Genomic DNA, 24,521 nt, shown 5'->3' on the forward strand with positions numbered 1-24,521 from the left:
CTTTTTTTTTGTTTTGTTTTGTTGCTTTCATTTGTTTGTTTTTCACTCTGAATTCCTTTAACTCCTCCTAGTCCTATTCTTTATCTAAAACCTATATTTGTCCTAACTACCCACAGAATCTCGATACAAAATATTTCCTTATACAACCATTTGCTCTGCACTGATCTATACTTTTGTTCCCTTAAATCTTTAGACTTGGGATAGTTTGATAACTTTAAAGATTAGTAAGCATGCTCATATTTCCCCCATTTTTTTTGAAAAGGATATTTATTTGCTAACACTCATAGATATGGAGGTATCAAAGTTCAATGATCTCTACAATCCATCAAAGTCTGAGTACCACTGGTAACTAATAAATTCTTCTGACTATGAGGAAACACACAAGAGAATTAGCTATGGGAACAAAAAAAGAAGGATCACCTCCACTTCAAAGAGTGAGAGCTATAACCATCTTCTAGATGAGGAATATTTGAAAGATGAATCAGAGGCGAGGGTGGAAAGCCATCCAGTGGAGGAAACAAAAGTTTGAGATATTGGCTCAGGGACCTCACTAATCTGCATAACTGTGTCTAGCATAGCTGGGGAGAAGAAGCAGTGGAACAAAGAGTAGGAAGGAAGAAAGAAAGGGGACTATGGAAGGATGTCTTCTCAATCCGCCAGGCCTGTATGGTTGATTTTATCTTCATTTTGCAGAAGAAGAAAATGAGTGAGGCCTGTTGAGCAAAATAACATAGAAAATAAGCAACAGAACACAAATTCAAGACCAAATCATATTCCAACTCTTATCTTGCACTCTTTCAGCTGAATTATATGCCTAGTTAGAATGCTCTTAATCAAGTATCATTCCCTTTATTTATATACACAGTTTAGATATTCTGGTCTGACATATATGAAATAATATTTTGGACAGAGCTTCTTTTACAAATGACCCAATGTTTTACTTACTTAGAAATAAGTGTTTTCCTAAATGGATCCAGTGCTTTAGGCAACTGGAAATAAGAAGAGAAGTAAGAATGGAAAGAAATTCATGCTGCTAGATTGCCTACTGTAAACCAAGGACTATGCTAGATATTATATATAGTATGCTATTTGAGTTCTCACAACAGTTGTTTAAGTTATATATTATTAACTTCTTACAAAAGACTCTGAGATCGAAATATATAAAAAAAAAAAAATTGTCCAAGGTCATGCAGTCAGTTAAATAGAAACTAAAGCTAGAATCTGGGTCGTCTTGACCCAGGACAAAATCATCTCAAAATCAACTCTATTCCTCAGAGTTTAATAATTGAGTTTAACAATAAGCTCAAAACAATATTACTAAGCAATTTAAAAAATGAATTGAGCAAAGGTTTTAGAATAATATTTTTAGGAAAGGACAGACTTATGCAAAGAAATTATCCGGGCATTTTAAACCTAATCACATAAATAATCTAGCATTTTATCAATATATAACTTTTGGATTTCAAATTTATAGAAAGAATGATGAGGTCAGGGGAACATATGAATGACAATAGATCATGAAGCAGCATGAAGAAACAGTAAGTGAAAATGGGATATAAAAGGGGTCCTCAAGAGCTTCATTTGTGAACTCATTTATATTTCATTTGTGAAGGTATTCAATAGCCATTATTCCATATTTCTCAAAGAATCGGTTGTTTTCTGTATTATTGTATTTTGGCCAAGATAAGTTTTAGAACAGAATGATACTTCATCAGAGGAGGCTATTAATTCAAGCTCTAGGCTGGAATCCATTAGTGTCTGAGAGATTGCTCACCATCCACGTAAGACCAGCTTCAACCCCTGTTTGAGCCCAGTCCAGGCTTTTCCACAAACCTTGATTCTCAAGTTAGTGTTTCAGTTATTGGCTCCCTTTCTCAGGATCCTGATCTTCCAGGAATATATTTAGTAATAATGTATGCATTGTTAAGACATGGAAAGTAATTTTTTTAAATAAATGAGAACATCTCCAGAGCACTAATAAGTATTATATCAAATTATATTTCTATGTAGTTGATCTTGTTAAAGGTAAAAATATTGATTACTTAACCTTCTGCATATAATGTATCACTTAAAATAAGAACAAAGGCACTTATCATAGTTTTATATTGACCAAAAATTTTTCTAATACATGAGATATAAGGCACATAGACTAGGGAGACACTTGTGGTTGTTTTTATTATTAAAAATGATTCTAAAATTATAAGTATAATCCTTACAAGGGCCTACAAGCATTTTTTTTCTATACCGGGGGCTGCAAGTAAATATTTTGGCTATATGAGCTATAGAGGATCTGTTGCAATTACTCAACTCTGCTGACAAAACAGCAAACAGACAATATTAAGTGGGTAGATGTGATTTGTCCCTATGACACGTTATAGATAGTGACATTTAAATGTCATATAGTTTTTATATTTCATGAAATATTCTTCTTTTGATTTTTTTCAACTATTAAAAATTTAAAAACCACTCTGAGCTCATGATCCATACAAAAAAAAAAAAAAAAAAAAAAGGATGGATTCACCTCTGCGCCATATTTTGACCATTCAGTTCTAGACATTTACCCTGTCACCTCAGTCACTGTCATCTATCTCAAGATAAGATATATTATCTCTATTGCATACATGATGAAACTAAGTATTAAGAAGTATTTAAAAGACTTGAACATCACATAGCAATTGAGGTTAGAAAATCTTTAATAATTTTCTTGATCTAAGTCTTAATTTCTTTATATGTAAACTTAGAGGCATTGCTCATATTTATAGTAGTATAACAGGGATTAAATTAAATGCTTTATTTATTCAAACACTTTAATTCTTCTTAGTTGTAGACTCTTCCCTGAAATACTAACATACAAAAGCTATAAGTGTGTACCACAGACCTTGCTCTTGCCCACATGAAGCTTATAATTACATTTATAAAATATATATAAATTAAAAACTAGAACATATGTGATTGATGTTCTGATAGAAAAAAAAAAAAAGAAGACTCAGGGGAAAATACAGCAGAGCTGCCTATTCCAATTTTCAGAAAAAGTCTATTGGGAAACAATGGTGTCAAATGGAGCTGTGAAATTATTTACTGAAATGAAGAAAAAAATAATATATTTCAGGCAAGGACAATGCAAAGATGAGAGAGAATTAGTCCTTTAAGAAAATAAAGGCCATTGTGGCTTTCCTGGTGAGAGCATCATCTCATACACAGAAAGGCTGAGGTTTTAATTCTCAGTGGGGGACATACAAAGGTTGTGGGTTCAGATCTGGTTGGGGTGCTTACAAGAGGAATTGATCAATGTTAGAAACATAGATATTTTTCTTTCTCTCTCTCCTCTTTCTTCCTCTTTCTAAAATAATTAAACATATCCTGGGATGAGGATTTAAAAAATGAAAGGATTTCAATATGACTAGAACATATAGCTCAAGACATAAACAAAACAGAGTTCAAGTAAGACATATAAAGGCATGCTAATAAGTTTACACATTACCCTAAGGGCAAAGGAAAGTCCTTGAAAGTTTTAACAATGAAAATATAGTATTAGACTTGTATTTTTAAAAGTTTATTTTACTGCACTATGAGAAATGAACTAGAAATTGTCAAGACTGGGTCCAGGGAGACCAGTTCAAAAGGAGATGCTATGGTCCAGATGAATGATGGATGGTAGTTTGAATTAGAGTAATGCTAGAATAAATTAAGAGAAAGAATCATATTTAAGCAATGTTAAATAATTTCATACTTTTAAAAATATTTATTGCATATCTACTTATCCCATCCTCTGTTTGAGGTGCTAGGGTTAGAACAATAAACAAAATAGGCTGACAACTCTGTCATACTGTAAGAATAATGGACAATGTAGAGTCAAAAATTATTTCTAGGATTTTACTTATAGAAGCTGGATGGATGGTGGTAATGTGAACTGAGATAAGGAAAAATAGAAGGAGAAACATCTTTGGAGTTAGTAATTTAAAAACCTGACTAAATTCTTTATAGTTCTTCTGAGCACATGTTTCCTTCTGAAGCTAAGTAGGACCAGAACCAAAAATAAAGACATAGTAGGTTTATGGCTCTCTAAGCAGTTTTATTAATTTAGCTTTTTCCTACTTTTTTATAACCAGAAAATAAAAATAAAAAATCGGAGAGGAAGAAAAACATGACTGGAGTTACAGAACAAGAGCAGACATGTTTGATATAAACAGATGTCAGAGAAAACTTAGGTGCATGCTTCCTTCCCCACCCCTCAAAATAGACATTATTTTCAAGGTAGCATCTGCTCTTCTTTAAAATGACTTATCTGGAGCTTTTATACACTAAGTGAATAGAGCCTGACAGAAGCTTGGGTTTTTCAGGTGATATATCTGAGGTGGTTTCTACCAAGATCTCCAATAGCTGCACAAAGGATCAACCTATCTTTTTTCTGGTACTAAGGGATTCCTTAAAAATAGCTAGTATTACAGATAATTTCCTCACTATGACAGTTTACCCTTAAACATAGTTCTACTTCAGAATATTTGTTACCTAATACTTATTCTCTCTGTATGTGTGTGTGTGTGTGTGTGTGTGTGTGTGTGTGTGTGTGTGTAGTTGGACTAACACAAATAACTATTTTTATTTATTTATACAATAAAACCATATTCATGAATAGCATTTTCCAAATACTCCAGAGCTGGAGTCATTATAAAGTATTGTAGTTAGATGAACACAGAAACTTAGCAAGTGGAGATCATCCTTTTTTAAAAAGTAACATGATTAGTTTATTTATTGATATATTACTTGGAAGTGCCTCTGAAGTCAGAAGTAGATATGTTCACTGGGGGAGTTTTATTTTATCTGAACCTCAAGACTAAACTTTGGGCTGGAGATAATAGACTTGGCAATTATTCTCCTTTTGTATAATATTAGAAACAATGACAACAAGTAAAATTACCTAGTACAAATGTATGGAAAAGTTGTATTTGAGAGATTTAAAAATAAAATAGGAGAGGAATTAAGGAAGAACAGCAGCAGTCCCAGAATTTTTTTTAAAAAAAAGTGTTTTAAGAAGGTATATGGTGCCAAAAGTTCCACAAAGGGTTATTAGATTTATCAAAACTGAGAATATAGTAACTTTGAACAAAATGGTGCCAATAGAATGCTGGGATGTCTGATGCAGTGAGGGAAGGAATGATTGTGAAATGAGAAAATCAAGGCTGTAAGTATAATAATTATTTTAACTAGTTGAGCCCTCTAGGGAATAAGGAAAGGAAAATGAATTATTGCTTATTTTTTGTATGTATGTGTGTGTGTGTGTGTGTGTGTGTGTGTGTGTATATATATATATATATATATATATATATATATATATTTATATATATATATATATATATATATATATATATATATATATATATAATTGATTTTTTTACAGAGAGGAAAGGAGAGGAATAGAGAGCTAGAAACATCGATGAGAGAGAAACATCTAACAGCTGCCTCCTGCACACCCCTCACCGGGAATGTGCCTGCAACCAAGGTACATGCCCTTGACCAGAATCGAACCTGGGACCCTTCAATCTGCAGAATGAAAGCTCTATCCACTGAGCCAAACAGGTTTCGGCTCTATATTATTTTTTAAGTTGAGAGAGATCTGAACATATTCTAGTAAGGATTTTTTTTAATAGTCTGGACCAGGCTAGTTTGGCTCAGCAGATAGTGCTTCTGCCTGTGGACTGAAGGGTCCCAGTTCAATCTCAGTCAAAGGCACATGCCTGGGTTGTGGGTTTGATCCCCAGTAGGGGGTGTGCAGGAGAAAGCGAATCAATGATTCTCTCTCTACATTGATTCTATTTCTCTCTCCCTCTCTGAAATCAATAAAAATATATTTAAAAAAATAGTCTGTAGGAAGAGTTGGAAGATTCTGCAAGAGATCTCTGGTAAACAGGGAGAGAAGGAATCTAGGGAAGAGATAACAGGTATATTTTCAGAATGATACCCTTTGCTTATATTGAAATAGCATGAAAGAAGAAAAGATGTGATATAGTAGGTATACTTGTAGATTAGGTGTCATGCAGTTAAGATATTTTCCTCTGAAGATTTTATTATAAAGCAGGTAAAAGTAGGGGAAATGAAATAGGATAATCAAAGTTTTAATATTTAGTAATTTTCATAGAAAAGGATAGTATGATGTTGAAAAGTCTAGACAGGCATCAGTAACTATGAATTAAGAGTGATAATTTATTAAGATAACAAATCCCTAGCACATGGATCAGGAAAATAATATGTTTAATATAAATAATTCTATGGAAAGGATAAGTGGTTTCTATATATGTGCCAGTGTCTATATATTTACATCTAGGTAGATGCACAAATATATGTGAACACAGTGAAATACATACATATATATTTTTGTACTTTCACCATTCTTTTATAGTATATTTTTGTTGTGTTCTTTATATAATTATACTCTCTTTTAAAAAAGATTTTATTTACATTAAGGTTATCAGGGAAATTTTTCTCATGATTCTCTTGTTCTCATTGTTGAAAATTGAACACAGCTCAGAATTATTCTTGATATTTCTATAAATTTATGCACCTAATACAATACTGGAGATTTCCTTTAATATATAGAAATGTCAGTGAAGTTATTAACAGCGTAGGTTTTAGTGAATAATTTCCAAGTTCATTTGATTTGATGCTAAAAAGAAAATATTGACTATGCATTGCACAGAATAAGGAAGACATAAAAATGATAGAAAAACCAGAATCACTCTAGAATAACTACCAAGGGGAAAAGATATCTAAGATCATATCCATCATTTTAATTAAGGGTTCTTGAAACTACATATGGCTTCCTTTGAATAATAAGCATTTACAGAAGAGGTATGATTAGAAATTGCAATCGCTTTTACAGGTCCAATTAAATCAACTTCATTTCAATAATGGTGAGTGATTAGAAAAATCATACTTTGAGTCATCATTCAAAGAATCTATTTTGTTTTTGAAAGTTCTGCAATTTGGTTTACTATTTAGATAATGACTACAGGGTTTTAAATTAATGGAAGAAGTTTAAGAATGATTAAATTATATATGTTAATCAGGCTATGATTTTGTATGCATGTCATATGCAAAGAACTTATCTATATCACCCATAACCCATTGATCTTAATTTTTTTTCCTTTCTCATAAAATTTATTTTTGGTTTAAGGTATTTGACTGGATACTTTTTAATGAGATTATTGTTGCCCCTGTGTTCTGATCCAGACAAAACCAGGAAAATTAGATTTTAATAATAGAAACAGTATTGCAAGATAAAATGATATATCCTTAATTATCATCAAGAACACAAGTCTCTCAGTAAATTCTGTTTCAAATATAATTTCAATATGCATTTCTCTTTAGATCTAGTAGTCAACTTTATCCAGGTATATTTTATTATAAAGAAATATGCATTCACAGAAAGTTTACTTTGTAAAAAAGTATACTATATATTTTTCAAGAGAAGCATATACTATGATATATATTTTAGGATTGTACAGTACGCAGAATATTATAATGAGACATTATTTGAATTTATAAGTAAATGCTGATTTTTACTAGAATATAAAAATGCATTATGCTTAGATCAAAAGTTATAGTTAATAATAAAATACATTTATAGATGTTATCAAATTGTTTCTATTATAAATATGTAAAAGGTATTTTAAAGGTTTATCTTAAATGGTTTCCTTCCTTCCATGTTGATTGACACTTCATTAAGATCAATAAGCTGCATTTGTGTCATCAGTCTGCAAGGCAGTATTGAAATACATTTTCTGCTTCTCATGTAATCTATGTAAAAAGGATACATAAAACATTAAGTTGCAATTTCTGTCTTTCTCTTCCTGTGGTGAAGTCAAAAGTTTAAAAGAAGGAAATCGCAAAATGAGGCAAGGAAATAAAGTTAAAAGAGATGATAAGCAAGGGACCCTTATTTTGCTCAATGCAGATGACACAAAAGTCAATGTGAGTTTTGAAATATGTGAGTCTAGTAGCTTTAATAAAGGAAAAAGTACAGTTGGAATGTGGGCACGGTAGGAAAAAGTCTGATCAAAGATATAATTATTATTTTTCTAATATAGTTTTATAGATATGTACATAAGTGTCATCTGTATTTACTTTTAAAAAGTCATATGTTAAGTATTGTGCTGACTTCAGAGAAAATAATATAGAAACAACTTAATGTTAATATAAAATATGGAAGCATTTATATATGTTACTTTTTTTTAAATTACTACACAGTTGAAAATCAATATTGACACTTAAGTCACCTGTATGAAAGAAAAATAAATTCATTCCTTACCATACTTTTAAATGGTATAAACATTGATAAAATATATATTAATATACATGTATATTAGATGTATAATAACAGATATATCTATTTATTCTACTTTTTAATATTTTAGTAAAAGTATATATTGCATTTTCCCAAAATATTAACATAATACCAGGTACTAAACTAAAGAGTTTGCATATATTATCTCAGTTAAATTTTTAAAATACATTCATTCTAGTCATTACTGACAATGTGGGAATGATGAGGTAGTGTGATTTGATAAAAGTTATTTAACTTGGACATTGCTGAATAGAGAAATTATTGTCTAGAAAATACACAATAAGATAATAAAATAAATGCAAACATATTTGTAATTTTAGTAACTATAAGTAGGTTTAATTAGTTGAAAGAAAAATGTTTCAACCCTAGTTGATTTGGCTCAGTTGATAGAGCATCGGTCTGTGGACTAAGGGGTCACAGGTTCAATTCTGGCCAATGGCACATGCCTGGGTTGTGGGGTCAATCCCCAGTGTGGGGTGTGCAGGAGGCAGCAGATCAACGATTCTCTCTCATCATTGCTGTTTCTATCTCTTTCTCCCTCTTCCTTCCTCTCTGAAATCAATAAAAGTATATTTTAAAATATTTTTTCAGATGGTGTTTTTTAATTAATTTTAAGAACTGCAGTTGTGTTCTAATTTCAATTTATAAAAAAATATTATGAGACATAAAACCTAAAAGTAAATGGATTTTAAAAATTATATTCCAAGCAAATACTAAACAAAGAAAATTGATATAGGATTATTAACATCACACAAAATAGATTTTAAAGCCCAAACTTTGATTAGAAGTTCAATTATAATATTATCTCATTAGGATAAAGGGAATAAGTATCCAAGAAGGTATAGAAATTCTGAATATGTAGGTTCCAACCAACATTTTTACAGAATGAAAACTCATCAAATTATAAGAAGGATTCAATACATTCAGGGTCACAGTGTAAGAGTTTTAATTCACTGTTCTCAGAAAGTGATAGATCAAAAATTACCTGAAGGATACAGGAAAACTACATTCAGATACTTTGCTATCCCTAGAATGAGGAAGTTAGGGTGACTAGATAAGGGAGTGAACCTAGAAGAGATATGTTGGTGCTTTATAATAAACTAGATGCCTAATGTACAAAGATTCGTGCAGAATGGGTCTTCCTTACCCTGGTTGCCAGCAGAGCCTTTGCTCCAGCCTGGAGCTGCCTTTTGGCCTTCCCACGCTGCCCAGAGGCCGGAAGTGACTGAGGCAGTGTGAAAAACCTGAGTTACCGCCATGGTGATGACTCAAGTGCCCCGCCCCCTGGCAGCTGGGAGCATGTGTTTGCAAATTAACCTATCATCTTTGTTGACTTAATCTGCATACTCCTGATTGGCTGGTGGGCATCGCTAAGGTATGGTCAATTTGCATCTTTATGTTTTATTTGTGTAGATCACATGTGTCAAACACAAGGCCCGCGGGCCAAATCCGTCCCGCCAGGCCTTGCAATGTGGCCCGCACCGCGCTGTCATCACTGCACTCCGCTGCGTTTCCATCACAATGACAGTTTATGACTGTTCAGTAAACCATTCGGCCCACAATTTAGGCTGGATTTTAGATTTTGGCCCCTTCTCTGATTGAGTTCGACACCCCTAGTGTAGATGGTGAGGTTTCCTTATAGAGCCATTAGAGATAAGATAATGGACTCAATAAAGTATTTTTAATATGTCATAATGGATGTGCCATGATAATGCAATGAATAAATCTCATAGCCTACAGTCACTAGTATACTTTTGGTGTATATGGTGTGTTTACCAAATGTTCCATTCTTTCTTCATATTTTTATTACACAAAAACAATTTGAGTTTTACTTCTAGCATTCTGTTGTGTAAAAAGCAAGCATTGAGAGTTCTAAGATTTTAGTACCATCTCTAGTGTTGCCTCTAAACAGGTGTGTAATGTAAAGCAAGTTCTTTCTATTTTTAACCCTTTTCTACAAATTGAGGTGATATCTGACAGAGAATATTTATTTCATTGCTTCCTGTACCATTAATTAATGTAAATGGCTTGAACTTTGGGGGGTTATTTTTGTTACTTATAAATGTATATTTAAGTTATATATTTCAGATGTATAATGATTTAGCAATTAATTTTGTTCATAAAAAATGAGAAAAATAAAGTACCTGAAAGGGATCGTACAGATCTGAGACAAGAAAACCCTGGCACTTCCTAATATGCCCAATTCAATGTGATAGATCCACCCCAGCTTGTGTCCTTAATCTTCTAACTAAGTTAAATGAAGGGGCACTGATTTGCCCATCCCTTTTAAAAACGGTACATTGTTAGTAATTTATTATATATGAAATAAAATATGAAACAGTCACATTACTAAAAATAGCCATTTTGGATGCTTTTTTCCCATTAAATATATATTTTAAATGAAGAAACATACATTTCTATAAATGATACATTCTTCCAATGTTAAAGTTTGCCTGAATGCTTTGATAAGCTTTTCAGAATTGCTGTCATCACTTTGTTTCTACGTTTGCTAAATGTATTCTTTATGCCTCCTCTTATCATTATATATGTAGTTTGCCATCACATTCATACTTAGATTTTCCACTTTCCATATAAAACGTTGATATCATCATAAAATATATACTTAGATAAATATATACATTTGATCATGTCAATTACCCCCCGTTCAAACATGTTTTATTAGATACTGTTGTTTATAATGTTAGCTCTCAAAGTCTAATCTCTCAACCATGTGCGTCAGAATAATGAAAGATGCTTATTTTAAAATGATGAATTTTAGCTTTTCTATGCAGGTCAACTGATTTAGAATCTTGTATCTGTGAATGCTGGGGTGGGAGTATGTTTAAACATGTTTATTTTTAAAAAGTTTCATAGGTGCTTCTAATGCAGATACTTCAGAGATCAGACACAGATATTCTGGTCGGTAGTACAAAGTCTATATATTTTACTATAACATATTAACCTCTTCACAGACTTGCTCCAACTATTACCACAATTGCTTAATGTGATCTGGCAGGTTTGTTGGCAGAATTAAATGAAATCATGTGTTCACAGTTCTATTGAAAGGTATGGCACATAGAAGATTTTCAATTAACACTTGCTCCTTTCTTCTACCCTCCTTTGGAATATGCAAAAGCCACAAATTTATCATATCACCTTTTTATTCACCTAGTCCCTTTACAAAGAGTGAACATATGTACACCATGGTACATACACCATAAAATAATGTTCTTATATTCTCTGAGGAACTAAAAATACAATGATCACTCAAACTTCAGCAAGTAAAGGAAGACAGGCTCCTGAAGTTTGTGGGAAGAATGTAACTTCTTCCTCTCAGTCAGCAACTGGAGGCATGCTCTGTGGATCCCCGGCCTTTACAAAGATTTCCCGTGTTCATTTCAGTGCATCTTCATAAAGAAAGCATGGATTTCTTAAGGGAAAACGTGGAGGCTGGTTAAAATCCACTTCACATTCTAGAAAGTGGTCACATTAAGCTCTTTAGATAGTCCTAAACTTCTGTTATTAGACTGACTTCCTCAACAATCTCAGGAGCACTCAATGACCAATCACAACAGGTTAACAATTCAAGAGACTCTTGTGATTAAGTTTTAGACAGTAATGTCTCACAAACAAGGAAACTGAGGCCCACAAAGGTGCAAGAGCTAAGTCTCCATATTCTGAATTGGAAGGTATTGAGTTTTTAACAATATGAGTATAGATAAGAACTTTGGTGATGGTGTAACATGGGAACACATGTCATTAATTACCAAATATAATGCAGAAATCAAAATGTGATATTTACCTTTCCAGAGAAGGTTTTGTTTTGACCTGTTATGTGGAATGGTATAGCCTCTTTCTAGGTTAATTTATTAATAATTGGTATTGTTAATTTTTTTTAATTTGATAAGACATATCAATGTAATTGACATGACTTTTCACTTTATGAGGAACTTATTGACAAGGAAAGAAATCTCTCAAAATATATAGATTTTTCCAACTTCATTTTCATTTGTTCCTTTAAAAAAATCATCATTCCATCAAAACTGACTTCTTATTGGAGTCTTAACACTTGGTTGCCTGTTGATCTTGCTGAGACTATTGCCCAAAACTCTACCTGCCTCTCTAAACTGTATTATTTATTTGAAGGCCGACAGAAGTGAAATCTCCAGAAATTGTGTTTGGGCCACTGCTGTTCACAATGACCACAGTGTTCTTATTGGACACTTGAAAGCACCATTTTATTATATATGCTCGTTTTTGTTTTTTTCTTGCTGATATCTTAAGCTTCCAACCTATAACCCTCATAACAACAAAAACCACTTTATAGCAATTACCCCAGGACTCCTGAATTGTAGGTGCTTTATAAGTACTTATTCAAAATTAATATTTCTAAGATAAAAAATTAATTAAATATGAAATTAAACTCGTGAAATACTGGGTAACAGGTGTTTGATAATAATATAAAGAACTTATTTTTATTCGTTGATCAGTGTTGTTTTGTGGGGTATGCTATGATGTTTGAGAAGCAAGGAACTATAAGAACCCTGTCTATTGCTAAGCAGTGTGTGAAGAACAGAGAAATCATGAAAATTCCAGAGCATGACAGTGTGCTTTGGTTGTGCAATCCCATACGTATATAAAATTTTATGAGGTAACCAGCTCTATAGAGGATAAATCTATTTTTGTTTGTTTTTCAACTAGTATTCACAGAAATAAATAATTACATAAACAACATCAAAATGATAATATTGATCTATTAATTAAATAACTGACTTAACAATTGAATTCATTATTACCAATATATCCTTTGCTTAAGGAGTGGGTGTTAGAAATGCAATCTTTAATCTTTATTCTTTACTAAAGCACTGTTTTATTAAATTTCTGAAGAGCAAACCAAAAACATTATTTTGTGTGTACCAATATTCAGGTGATGCTCTGAAAATGCAATCTCTAAAAATAAGCTATAAATAGAAAATCATTGAACTCTTCTATCTTCCTGCATTTTGCATATTCAATGTATGTGTCTGTAGCATTATCATAAACTTTGCTAAATCCATTCTCTAACTCTCTGTCATTAATTACTTTGGAAAATTGACCAAGTGCACAATTCAATGTACAATTACCCTTTATTAAAAATAAACAGTGCCTCTTCTTTTAGCCACACCTACAGTGGCATCTGCAGTGACAAAAAAACTCAGTTTCTATTATGGTAGTGGGGAGAGGAGGCAGACAGCCAGCTCTTCCCACCCAAAGACATAAACTTTTTTGGAAAATACTTTAATGAAATAGATGTAAGATAATAAAATGCACTTTCAATATTTTAAATTTATTATTGTATTAAAATATGCAAAATTCAACTAAGCAACCTTGTGCCAAATGATGTAAGAGCATGTGCTTGGCATGAAATATGCTCCTTCTTCTGATTCTTTCCTGGATGGTATACAGCCTACCCAGTGCCTTCCTTAACGAGGGAGTTTTTGCCCAGAAGCCTTCCTGATCCCTGAGATTTATTAGGATATTCTTACACCTCCTCATAACATCCTATAGCATATAACTACTTAATAATTACAGTCAATATCTGGCTCTACTCATGAGAAAAGGCTTGCATGGGCAGGTCTATTTTTTGGGGATGCACAAGAAATTTACTTGAAATAAGTAAATGTGCTATAGTTTGGCTATTAAGTAGATAATGGGTTAGTGGCAGACATTTAGATCAACTAGGGAATTTGGGGAATATTCCAGATGAAAGATAATGAGAATCTTAATGTTGGATTTTAGCCATGTTAGGGTACATACAGTTTATGTATTTAGGAGAATATTAATTTTTCTCTGGACCATTTAATTTCTGTTTTTGCTGGGAAAATGGGCTGGGTATGTCAGGAGTATGTCCTTGCTTCCTGTCCTCTGTTGATGTCACAGTTTTGGAAAGAAATCCTGGGGTTTGGGAGGAAGCTCTTGCTCTGCTCACCTCTGAGAGCTCTGAGTCCCCTTGCCCATGGGTGGCTGCCCTGAGGTTTGTTATCCACAGGGCATTTGTTGCTAAATTGGGAGTTTTCTACTATAAAGGGACATAAATCAGAGTCAGGTCACATCAGGATGAACGTGATAGTCTGAAGGGCACCAGGCACCACAAAACCATGCTATGAAGGCTCTCACCAGACCAAAATATATTCATGATTTCTCAGTTCTGAGAGAAAATGGAAGTGAGAAGGACTCCCTACAGATCACTGAATCTTGCCCATATGCCTTGGTTGAGTTTTAGGGTTTTCTAACTCCCAGACACACACACATCATACAAACTTAATTCCCATGTCAAGAACTCCACTTTAGTTATATGTGTTTCTCTCCTGCCCCAAGGTTTAGTGCATTTTATTCACCTCGTCTGGAATATTTCCCCCTTTTAACATTTTAAATTCTCAAGCCCAAATATATGCATGTGGTATAGTTGCATAATATGGTTATTATGTGGACTAAACAATCGGTGCTTACTGATTCTCTACTGTTAACTTCTTTCTTTAATTGTGTTAAAGTGGTAGGACTTGTCTCTATCAGGAAAATAAGTCCTAAGGAAAGAAACTGTCTTATATTTCTTTTTCTCCCTATATCATAGTGATGATAACATAATAAAGGTCCAATAAACACTGGTGGGATGGTTCCTGATTCATCTACTACCTGTCAGATTGTGTTGCATCAAGCCATAGCAACCCAGACTCTCTCAATTTCTTTCTCACACTGACCCATAAACAGGTGTTATGATTACCTCACAGCACTACCTTCTAGAGTAGGATATATTGCATTTTAAGTCTGACTGATGACATAAAAACAACCCCACTGTGATAGCTTAACTTACAACTTAGGTTTGAGGTATACACTATGGTTACTTTAATTTTGAATTATAAGATGGAATTATAAAATGGGTGTTTCTGTCTGTAACTAAAAAATAAATTGCATTGTAGAACCATGGCAGTTAGTGAACCTATTTATGTCTAACTACATTGTTCATGCATTAACTAGTAAATTCATTCAAAAACGTACGGCAGATACTGTCACCATACTGTTCAATGAAATAGAGTAATTGACGGGGGGTACAATATTCTCTAGATACTCACAGTTTAATAAATAAATATACATACTTTTCTCTCTGGACTAGTAAGGGAAAGATTGTGACAAAGTCAGAAAATATAAAAATGCATCCATATAAAGCAACAAGACAACAGAATATGATGCATAAATTTTAAGAAAAATGTATTTGCATATATAGTTTCCTTTGTTACATTTCTGAAACACTCTTTAAATATTTAAATGTAACTCACAAAAGTAGAGGCTGGGGACAGGTGCCTATCACACTGCTGGCCCTGACTTCTGTCTCCAGCCTCTACTATTATGTGTGTGTGCCCATGGCTAGCCCCTGAACCACATGGGTACAAGCTGACAGCCAAGGCACCCACAGCTGTTTGTGTGTTTGGATCCAGTCCTGACTGATATCACAGGTCTGTCCTGCTGCATGCACCTGCAAATTGGCTATGTAGTGCAAACCTGCATGCTGCTGGCACTGACTCCTCTTATTGGACCTCAGCAAAGTGTGTGAGTGTGCAATTAGTCCCTGCAAATGGACAAGTGCACCCTGACATTTTAGACCCCATAGCTGCTCATACACCCACAGTTGGCCCTAGCCCTTGCCAATGTGTGTGAACCTAAAGCCAAAACCCTTCCACTATGCCTGCACCTGCAGCCAGTTTCACAGTCATGAACATAGCATCAGCTCTGGCCACCACTATCACCACCACCACTCTAGTCCCTTCGCTCTGAGGACCCCTATAGCTCTTACTGCCACTCAGAAACCCACACAGCTCTTGTCAAGGACAACACAATTGTCAGCGATAGACATTTGAGCTGCCTGAACCAATGAGACCTGCATCACTCCAAATCTCAAAATATTTGTGAACTTTCCAATTCCTGTTATCAATTTCTAGATTTATACCATTGTTGTCAGAAAAGATTCTGGGTATGATTAAAACCTTCTTAATTTAACATGTTTATTGTGTGGCCTAACATAGGATAGATCATGTGACCTAACATATGGTCTGTCTTGGAGGATGCTCCATGTGTATTTGAGATTTAAAAAAAAAAAAGTATTCTTCTCTGTTGGATGGAATGCTCTGTACATGTCTAAGTCCAAATGGTCTAATGTCTGATTTAAGTGCAATGTTTCCCTATGGATTTCTAGTCTAGATGATATATCCATTTTTGAAAGAGGGATATTATTATATTGCTGTCTATTTTCTCCCTTTAGGCCTATTAATATTTTCTGTATAGATGCTCCTCTGTTTGGTCATAACATTTATAAATGCTATGGTATATCCTCTTGTTGGATTGATTCTTTTATAATCATATTGTGCTCTTCTTTGTCTATTAGTACAATTGTCATCTTATATAAATATAGCAGCCTCTCCTATCTTTGGGTTTTCATTTGTATGAAATGTTTTTTCATCCCTTTATATTCAGTCTGGATTTATCCTTAAAGATGAAGTATCTGGTTTGCAGGATATAATTGAGTCTCATATTTTTATTTATTCAGGCACTTTATATCTTTTTATTAGTTCATTTACATTTAAGGTAATTATTGATAGTTATGGACCCATTATTGCCATTTGGTGAATTGTTTTCTGGCTATTGTAATTCCTCTTGTCTTTATACTACTCCTTGTTCTCTTCCTTTATGATTTGATAATTTTCTGTAATGGTGTATTTCAAGTTCTCTACATTTTTGTATATCTTTTATAGGTTTGTAATTTTGTGATTACCATGAGGGCTTTATAAAATATTTTAAATTTATAATAGTCTATTTTAAGCTGAAGGTAACATGAATTCAAATCCATACTCTCTCCATTTTAACTCTCCTACATCTTCCACCTTTTATGTTTTGATATTCCAAATGTGCCTCTTTAATTTTGAATAGTCAGTAAAATATTATTGTGGTTATAGTTATTTTAATACTTTTATTACAGTATATCGCCTTTATACTATATAAGAAATTTATCAACATGAAAGATTACAGTATTCTGGAGTTTACTACTGAGCTGAGGGTGGGCTGCATGGAAGCCTACAAACAGGTCCAAAAGGGGCCCTCGGAGCTAAAATGCTTACAGAGGTTGGTATGACCAAGTGGAAGATGATAAAGAAGGTTGGTTGAAACTCCTGGAAGCCATAAGAAGGAGCAAAAAGAATAAAGAGAAGAAGTGGCAAGGCCAGATCAAGCTGACCCTGGCCCAGGTGGCCTTCGAGAAGATTCAGGAAAAGTGGCAAGTGGGAAGGATCGTGAAGAAAGCCCCCAAAACCCACAACCAAAGAGCGGAGGACTTCAACAGACACTTGGATATACTCACTGAGCTCTATGACATTCCCAAAGTCAGGGGGACAAGTCGCCTCCCCACCCAGAATATGAATTGGCTCCAAGGGGGAACAGAAGGCCAGGTTGGGGTTATGTTTGGTGCCTTTGGTATTTTCTAGAAACATTCTTTACACACACCCTTGCCTCTTCTTCTACGACAGTGCTTTTCAAAGCAGTGGCCCTTATTCTGGAACTTGATTAAAGTAAGACTATCCTTTTTACTCTAATTTAGTTTCTCAGTAGCACATTGAAGATGAACCTTTTTAGTTTGGACTAGAAATTATAGAGAGTTTAACCATAAATTAAGGGGATTTTTGTTAAGTGCCATGGAAATGATTTTATACCCATGTTGTATCTGACTCAAGTTGACAGCCAGCCAGCTGTCTCTGCCTGAATAAACTGCCCCCAGAAGGGAGGCTGCTACATGCAGAACCCCTGGGGCCCTGCACATGCTTGCTTTCCAAGCCCATCAAGCTGGGACTGGGGAAGCCACTTGCAGCTTGTGGCCTTCTCTGTTTTGTGAGCCCACCTGGCCAGGGAGAATAACCACCCAAGGCAAGGATAGAATGAACACCTTGCCCCTTTCTGAATCGAGCTGGCGGCAGCCTGTTTCCCCAACATCCCCATTCCATTTATGTCAAGTAAATATTGCCATGGCAGACATTGCCAGTCAAATACCATATTTTTTGTAATGAAACCCAGACACCACCTGCCTCACTACCTTCACTACTGGGCTCTAGGCAACTCCCAATGTTTGTTCAGAGTTGGAACACATATGGAACCTGTTTGACATTCCAGGCCTAAGGGCACCTCAGGGAAATGGGACCAGGGCACACACACACACACACACACACACACACACACACACACACCCCGCTGCAGGCAGGAGTGCCATCCAAGGGGAGGGCCCAGGTTCCAGTGCTACAGAGCTGGAGTCTTTGAGAGCCTGCATATCCCACTGCATGAGGATCAGACTGCATATGCTACTGGAAGAAATTGTCTCCACTGAAACACATCTGAAGAAGCAATAAATTCAGAAGAAAAAAAATCTAAGTGCTGGTTTTAGAGCTGTCATATGTGAACTGCAGAATAAAGGAAAACCAATTATTAAAAAAATACTAAAGTATTCTGAATTTAACTATATAATTGCCTTTTCCAGTAAAATTTATACTTGAATATGTTTTGGCTGTTACTAATTACCATCATTTTGTTTCAACTTGAATAATTCCCTCTAACACTTTTTTTGTAAATCACCTTTGTGGTTTCTGTTTGGTACTTTCTTATATTTTCTGTCTTTTTATTAAAATTATATATTTGCTCATGCACTGTTCTCCTAATCTTGTTGAGCAAAGTTATGACAATTATTTGAACTCTTTATCAAGTAAATCAATTATCTGCTTTTTATTGAATTATGTCTCTGGAATTTTATTTTGTTCTTTGTTTGAAGCATAATTCTTTGTTCATCATTTTCCTTGACTCTGTTAATGTAATAATTTAATAAACTAGGTAATAAAATAATTACCTCTCCTATTCTTGATAAAATGGTCTCCTGTAGGAGAGGAACCTTATCATCCAACCTGGCTCTAGCTCTTGGTTGTCTCTCAAGTTTTTGTGATTGTCTAAGCAAAATTTTTTGTTTTTAGTGGCTCCCAGTAGCTGAGGATGTGCCAAGAACTGTCAGTGTCCCAAAGGAAGGATCTCATCACCTAGATGCAGGCTAATTGAAAGCTGAGTGCTCTGGCACCAATTTTGAAGCATGTAATAAACTTCTTTCAAGGAAAAGTTAGGAAATGTATATTTCACTCTGCTACCTCACCCATATACTGAGCCTTGGAGCATTAGCCAGTTAAGAAGTGTTTTTTGGCTGGCATTGCTCAATAGTTCAGCATTGACCTATGAACCAGGAAGCCATGGTTCAATTCCCGCTCAGGACAGATGCTGGAGTTGCAGTGAGGAATGTGCCAGAGGCAAATGATCAGTAATTCTTCCTCATTACTGATATCTCTATATCTCTCTCTCCCTCTCCCTTACTCTCTGAAACCAATTAATAATACATTAAAGAAAAAGATAAGTGTTTTTTGTTTGTTTGTTTTTTGCTACATTCTGTGGGATCATGAATGCAAGGCTCCACTGACCATTGTAGTCAGAAGATCAAGGGATGCATTTCCTGAGTGGTAGCTACACATCTAGGTACTAAGCATATACACAGCCTCCTTTCAGGAGGACATCAGTGACTTGCAGCAGAGCAGAGGGAGTATACAAAGATGGTGCTTGCCATTCTCTCTAATCTCTAAAGAAGATTTCATTTGGCCCATAGATGTGTGTTAAATTAGAAACCTCACCTTCAGGCTACAGATTTTTAGATATGCAGCTAGAACTGTTTTCTAAGAAAAACTAGGACATGGTCTTTCTTTTCTTTTCTCTCTCTTTTTTTTTTTTCTTTTTTTTCTTTTTTTACCTGTAGCCTCTGCACTGAACCTTAGCCACCAAGATACAAGATATTCAAGAACTGTTTTTCTTTTCTTTAGTGTTGTGGGTCTTGTGGACACAAGCCCCAATGGCTTTCAGTCTGAGGTTTTGGGCTTCTATCCCTTAAATATAAATCTAAAAAGTTAGGACACTAGAGAAAAGTTAAAAGTTGTGAGTTCCTGACTCATTGTAGATCCCTGTGATGCAGTGGGTTTTAGGGCCAGAGTATGCCTCAGACTTCCTTATCATTTTTATGTGTGTGGATGTTTGGTTATTATTATTATTATTATTATTATTATTATTTGTTTTCCTTTAGCCTAGGAATCATTCAGATAGTTTCTGGCGTTTTTCAGAGGGAATTATTTTGTGTGTAGCTGTAGACTTGGAATGTTCATGAGAGAAGATGAATTAAGAGTCTCCTTAGAATGGAACCTGGTAAGACTTGAACTCAGTTTTTAACACAGGCTTACTGTCCCCACTATCTGTCATTAGGCTTATCAAGATAATGAAATGAGATATTTGGGTGTAAAGCACTTAAAAAGTATGGGGCCTTGCATAAATATAAAAGAAGATTGTCTGGCATGACTGAAGAAGGTTAAAAATTCCATAGTGGGTGAGAAGTGTATGCATATGTTTCATCTCCTCTCACTTCATGGCAAGGCATACACAAATCTCCCTCTTGTTTACGCAGCTGCAAATAAAGCCGATTTAGTCTAAGCAGTCTACCATGGGCCAGGTGACTTAGAAATTCCAAAATTTATTGCGAGGTTCTTTCTGAAAGAAAAAACAAGGTGACGGGCTTATATTCCAGTTGTGTAAAAGCTGCCAAATGACTCTTAAGAAAGCAAAACAAAACAACTCTAGCAGCACACAGAGAAGTTGCCTTTCTCCTCCCTCCCCATTCTTTCATTTTAATCTTTTGTGTGGTTTCCAGATTCCAAAAGTGTAAATAAAACATGTCTGTTCTGTAGTTTCTATTATCCAGTGCAAATTGGGAAACGGAACTACAGTGCTTATTAATCTTCTTTAAAATTTTCTTTTTGCAAATAATTTATTTCCAAATATCAGTGTCTTTGCATGAGTTGGATGGGGTGTGATGGAATAGAAGCAGGATTCATATCAATCTATTGCAGAAGGCATAATCAGAATAGGCACTTTCCCAGGATTTTTGTGATCACTAAGCTGTTGATAAAACTCTGAAAAGATATCTTAGGCATTGGGGAAGAACTGGTTGCTACATTTGGAAAAAAATATCTCAAAGAAATGAAGGAATGTCAAAGTTTATTTTTTCCTTTTTTATTTCTAAGAAATGTGTTTCTCCAAGCATGTAGAATATCAAATTGAATTGTATTTTTATCATAATATAAATTGTGTAAACAACTGAGAAATATAACTTGGAAATGTTAAATGGAATTTGACCCTTGTTGAGTATGTGGATTTTAATATTTAACAAGGCATTTTTCTTATAAGTTATATCTCTTATGTGTTCTGTACTGTTTCAATTTAGTGTACCAATTTCCCTTCTGTGGTTTTACAAAACAGTATTTTAACTGACTAACAACATTTCAAGTTTATTAATAACATTAACTCGGCCATATTTTATTGTGTGCCAGCTTTAGGTCTATAAGAAATGTAGGACATTCATATAGACCCAGTAAATACTCAATATCAATTGAGAGAAAGAGGGAGAGTAACAATAGGATTTGCCACCCATCTGAAGTTTCTTTGAGATGTATATGAATGCATATGACTTCTTCAGTCTATTAAGAGATGCTAGTTCAGCTGTAGTGAATATATTGGCTTTCAAACACAATTTTGGAGTCTTGTGGTGGGGGACATTTGTATGAAAACTCCAAGTATGAGTTTGGGGGATGCTATTTAAAATTTTACATTTTGAAATTTAATTTAAAAATTGATCCTGAAGTGGTATAAACATGACTAGCTTTGATAAAATTTAGAAAACTAATTAGAAACATAATAAAGCATAAATAAAAATAATACCTAAGATTTTAAAGGCATTTTTTAGATTGTTTTATATTTTAACTCATTTCATCATTAATGTTATCTGAAGTTTTACTTAGTTCAATGGCCAGATATTGATTTTCAGTTTCTCTCTAGTTTATTATGTGACATTCTAAACTGTCTTAAAGGAATTGCTTAAAAGTTTAAATGTTACAATCCCAAGTATGGAAACATTTTTTAATATTTAAATTAAAAAAAAAATTATATTTCTTTATACTAGCCCAAGACATGAAATAGATACCAATATTTTTTTCTTTATAGAAAATAAAATAAAATAAAATAAAATAAAATAAAGGTTTAAAAGGGGAAAAAAGAGTTTATGAAAGTGTATTTTATCTCCAGTGTTTTTGCTACTATGAATGTATAAGAGTGTATAGAATAATAAAAAACAAACAAACAAAACCCCTTAATATGAATATAATTTCTTTTTCTCTTTCAGCTCTCAGGAGAAGTGATTTTACAGATTGCCAATGAACCAGTTCTGCCATTTAATGTTCTTGACATAGCTTTGGAAGTTCAAAATAGCCTTAAAGGTAATTTATTTTATTTTATTTTAGTAATTTTAGAAAATGAAAAAAACATTCAACTAATTTTCAACTGGAAATGGATAAAATTATGTAGCATACTAACTATGGTCATACAGAGCCTCCCTTCCTATAGAGGATTATCATGAGAAAGGATGAAAAATTTTGTTTCTTGTCAACAGGAATGAGGTATACTTATGAATAAGTATAAGGCAACATATAAGTTTTAAAGTATTTCCTATTACCATGTTTTATTGAAATGACTTATAGTTTCAAGCTCTAGCTAATATGCAAAGGTTTCATATGAAAAAATATAGTTTAGGGTTTTTTTGTGGGGTGTTTTTTTTTGTAATGTTGTACCTAACATTTAGTTCATTTAAATAAGACTGGCCCAGAAGTTTCTCCTTGGAGATTGGTTTCTAAAAGATATGGGCTCCATCCCATTTGGCTCATACTTGATTAAGGATAACAAGAAGATAATTTCCATTGTCTCCACTTCAATTATTTCACATTCAAATATAGCTCTTTCTGCAAAATCTAACACTACCCTAATAATTACCTTCATTCCACTTTTTCTACATACTAAAGGCCCAGTGCATTAATTTGTGCACAGATGGAGTCTAGGTAGGAGAGGGGCTGTAGGATGTTAGCTGGTTGGCCCTGCTCCCAATTGGGTGGGGGGGGGGGGGGCAAGCAATCAGGAGCAGGGCCAGCCAGGGAAAGGGGCTGCAGGCTGATGGGAGTGGTAGGGGCTCACCAGGGATGGGGCTGGCCATGGGGAGGGTCTGTATAAGGTTGGTTGGCTGGCCCCAGACCCTATTGGGGTGAGGGTGGGGGGAATCAGCAATCAGCGGTGGAGTTGACCAGGAGGAGGGGTTGCAGGTGGATCAAGGTTGTGGGGGCCATTAAAAGTGGGGCTGGCCAGGGGAGGGGCTTCAGGATGTTGGCCAGCTGGATCTACCCTTTTATGGGCAATCAGAGGCAGGGACAGCTCAATGGAAGGGCTGTGGGCCAATCAGGATGGGGGTGGGCCTGGCCGGTGAGGAGGAGGGTCATGGGAGGTTGGCCAGCAGCCACATACCCCCAGGTTGCTGGTCACAGTGGAGGTATAGTGACCAGTTGTTCTGGTCATTATGGCATTCTGGTTGCTGGCTATATATACATAAATACAAATATATATATATATATATATATATATATATATATATATATACACACACATACATCTCAGGGTTATTATTATCCTTATTAACCATATACTGAGTATTATCATTAAAGAAGGAACCCTCCTTCTCTTTGAGTCAAACATTTTATTATCCGATCTTTAATGAGTCATTTGCAGACGTGCACTTCTCAATACCCAAACTGATATTCTAACTCTAGGAATCCTTGGAAAGTAGATCATTCTAAAGAGCCAAATATTCTACAATCCTCCCCTCTCCCTCATTATTCTTATGGCTTTTATTACAATAGCTGTAAAACTATGACCTCAGGAACAACTGAGCAGTTGTGTAGAACGGTTTGCTTTCATACTAAAGGGCCTCATTGCTCTGCTTTCTACTATTTCTCAGTCTCTATATAGTTGTCTTTTTTTTTGTCAAGCTTTTATCACACTATTGTCAGTGTGACTACTGCAATAGTCAGTCTGCCTTCCACTTCTAATTCACTATTTTAAGAGTAATTTTGGCTTATATACTGACTTACTAAGTATCTGGCATTTGAAAAATAATAACGGAAATTGTATAAATAAGGGACAGAATGTTCTGGGAATATTA

General features: G+C 34.5%; 1 protein-coding gene and 1 pseudogene across 3 annotated transcripts in view; both read left to right on the forward strand.

Annotated features, from left to right (window-relative positions):
- Nucleotides 1-24,521, forward strand: part of NAALADL2 (N-acetylated alpha-linked acidic dipeptidase like 2) — a 1,040,385-nt gene that overhangs the window by 963,455 nt on the left and 52,409 nt on the right. For all 3 annotated transcript variants that reach the window (XM_036443754.2, XM_045583692.1, XM_036443753.2), the window contains one exon: nucleotides 22,662-22,755. In XM_036443754.2, coding sequence (XP_036299647.1) covers nucleotides 22,662-22,755 — 94 coding nt within the window. The remainder of the gene's footprint in view (nucleotides 1-22,661; nucleotides 22,756-24,521) is intronic.
- On the forward strand, nucleotides 17,406-17,950 carry LOC118722371 (annotated as a pseudogene).

This window comes from Pipistrellus kuhlii, unplaced genomic scaffold (genome assembly GCF_014108245.1).
Source record: "Pipistrellus kuhlii isolate mPipKuh1 unplaced genomic scaffold, mPipKuh1.p scaffold_m20_p_2, whole genome shotgun sequence".
Lineage (NCBI taxonomy): Eukaryota > Metazoa > Chordata > Mammalia > Chiroptera > Vespertilionidae > Pipistrellus > Pipistrellus kuhlii.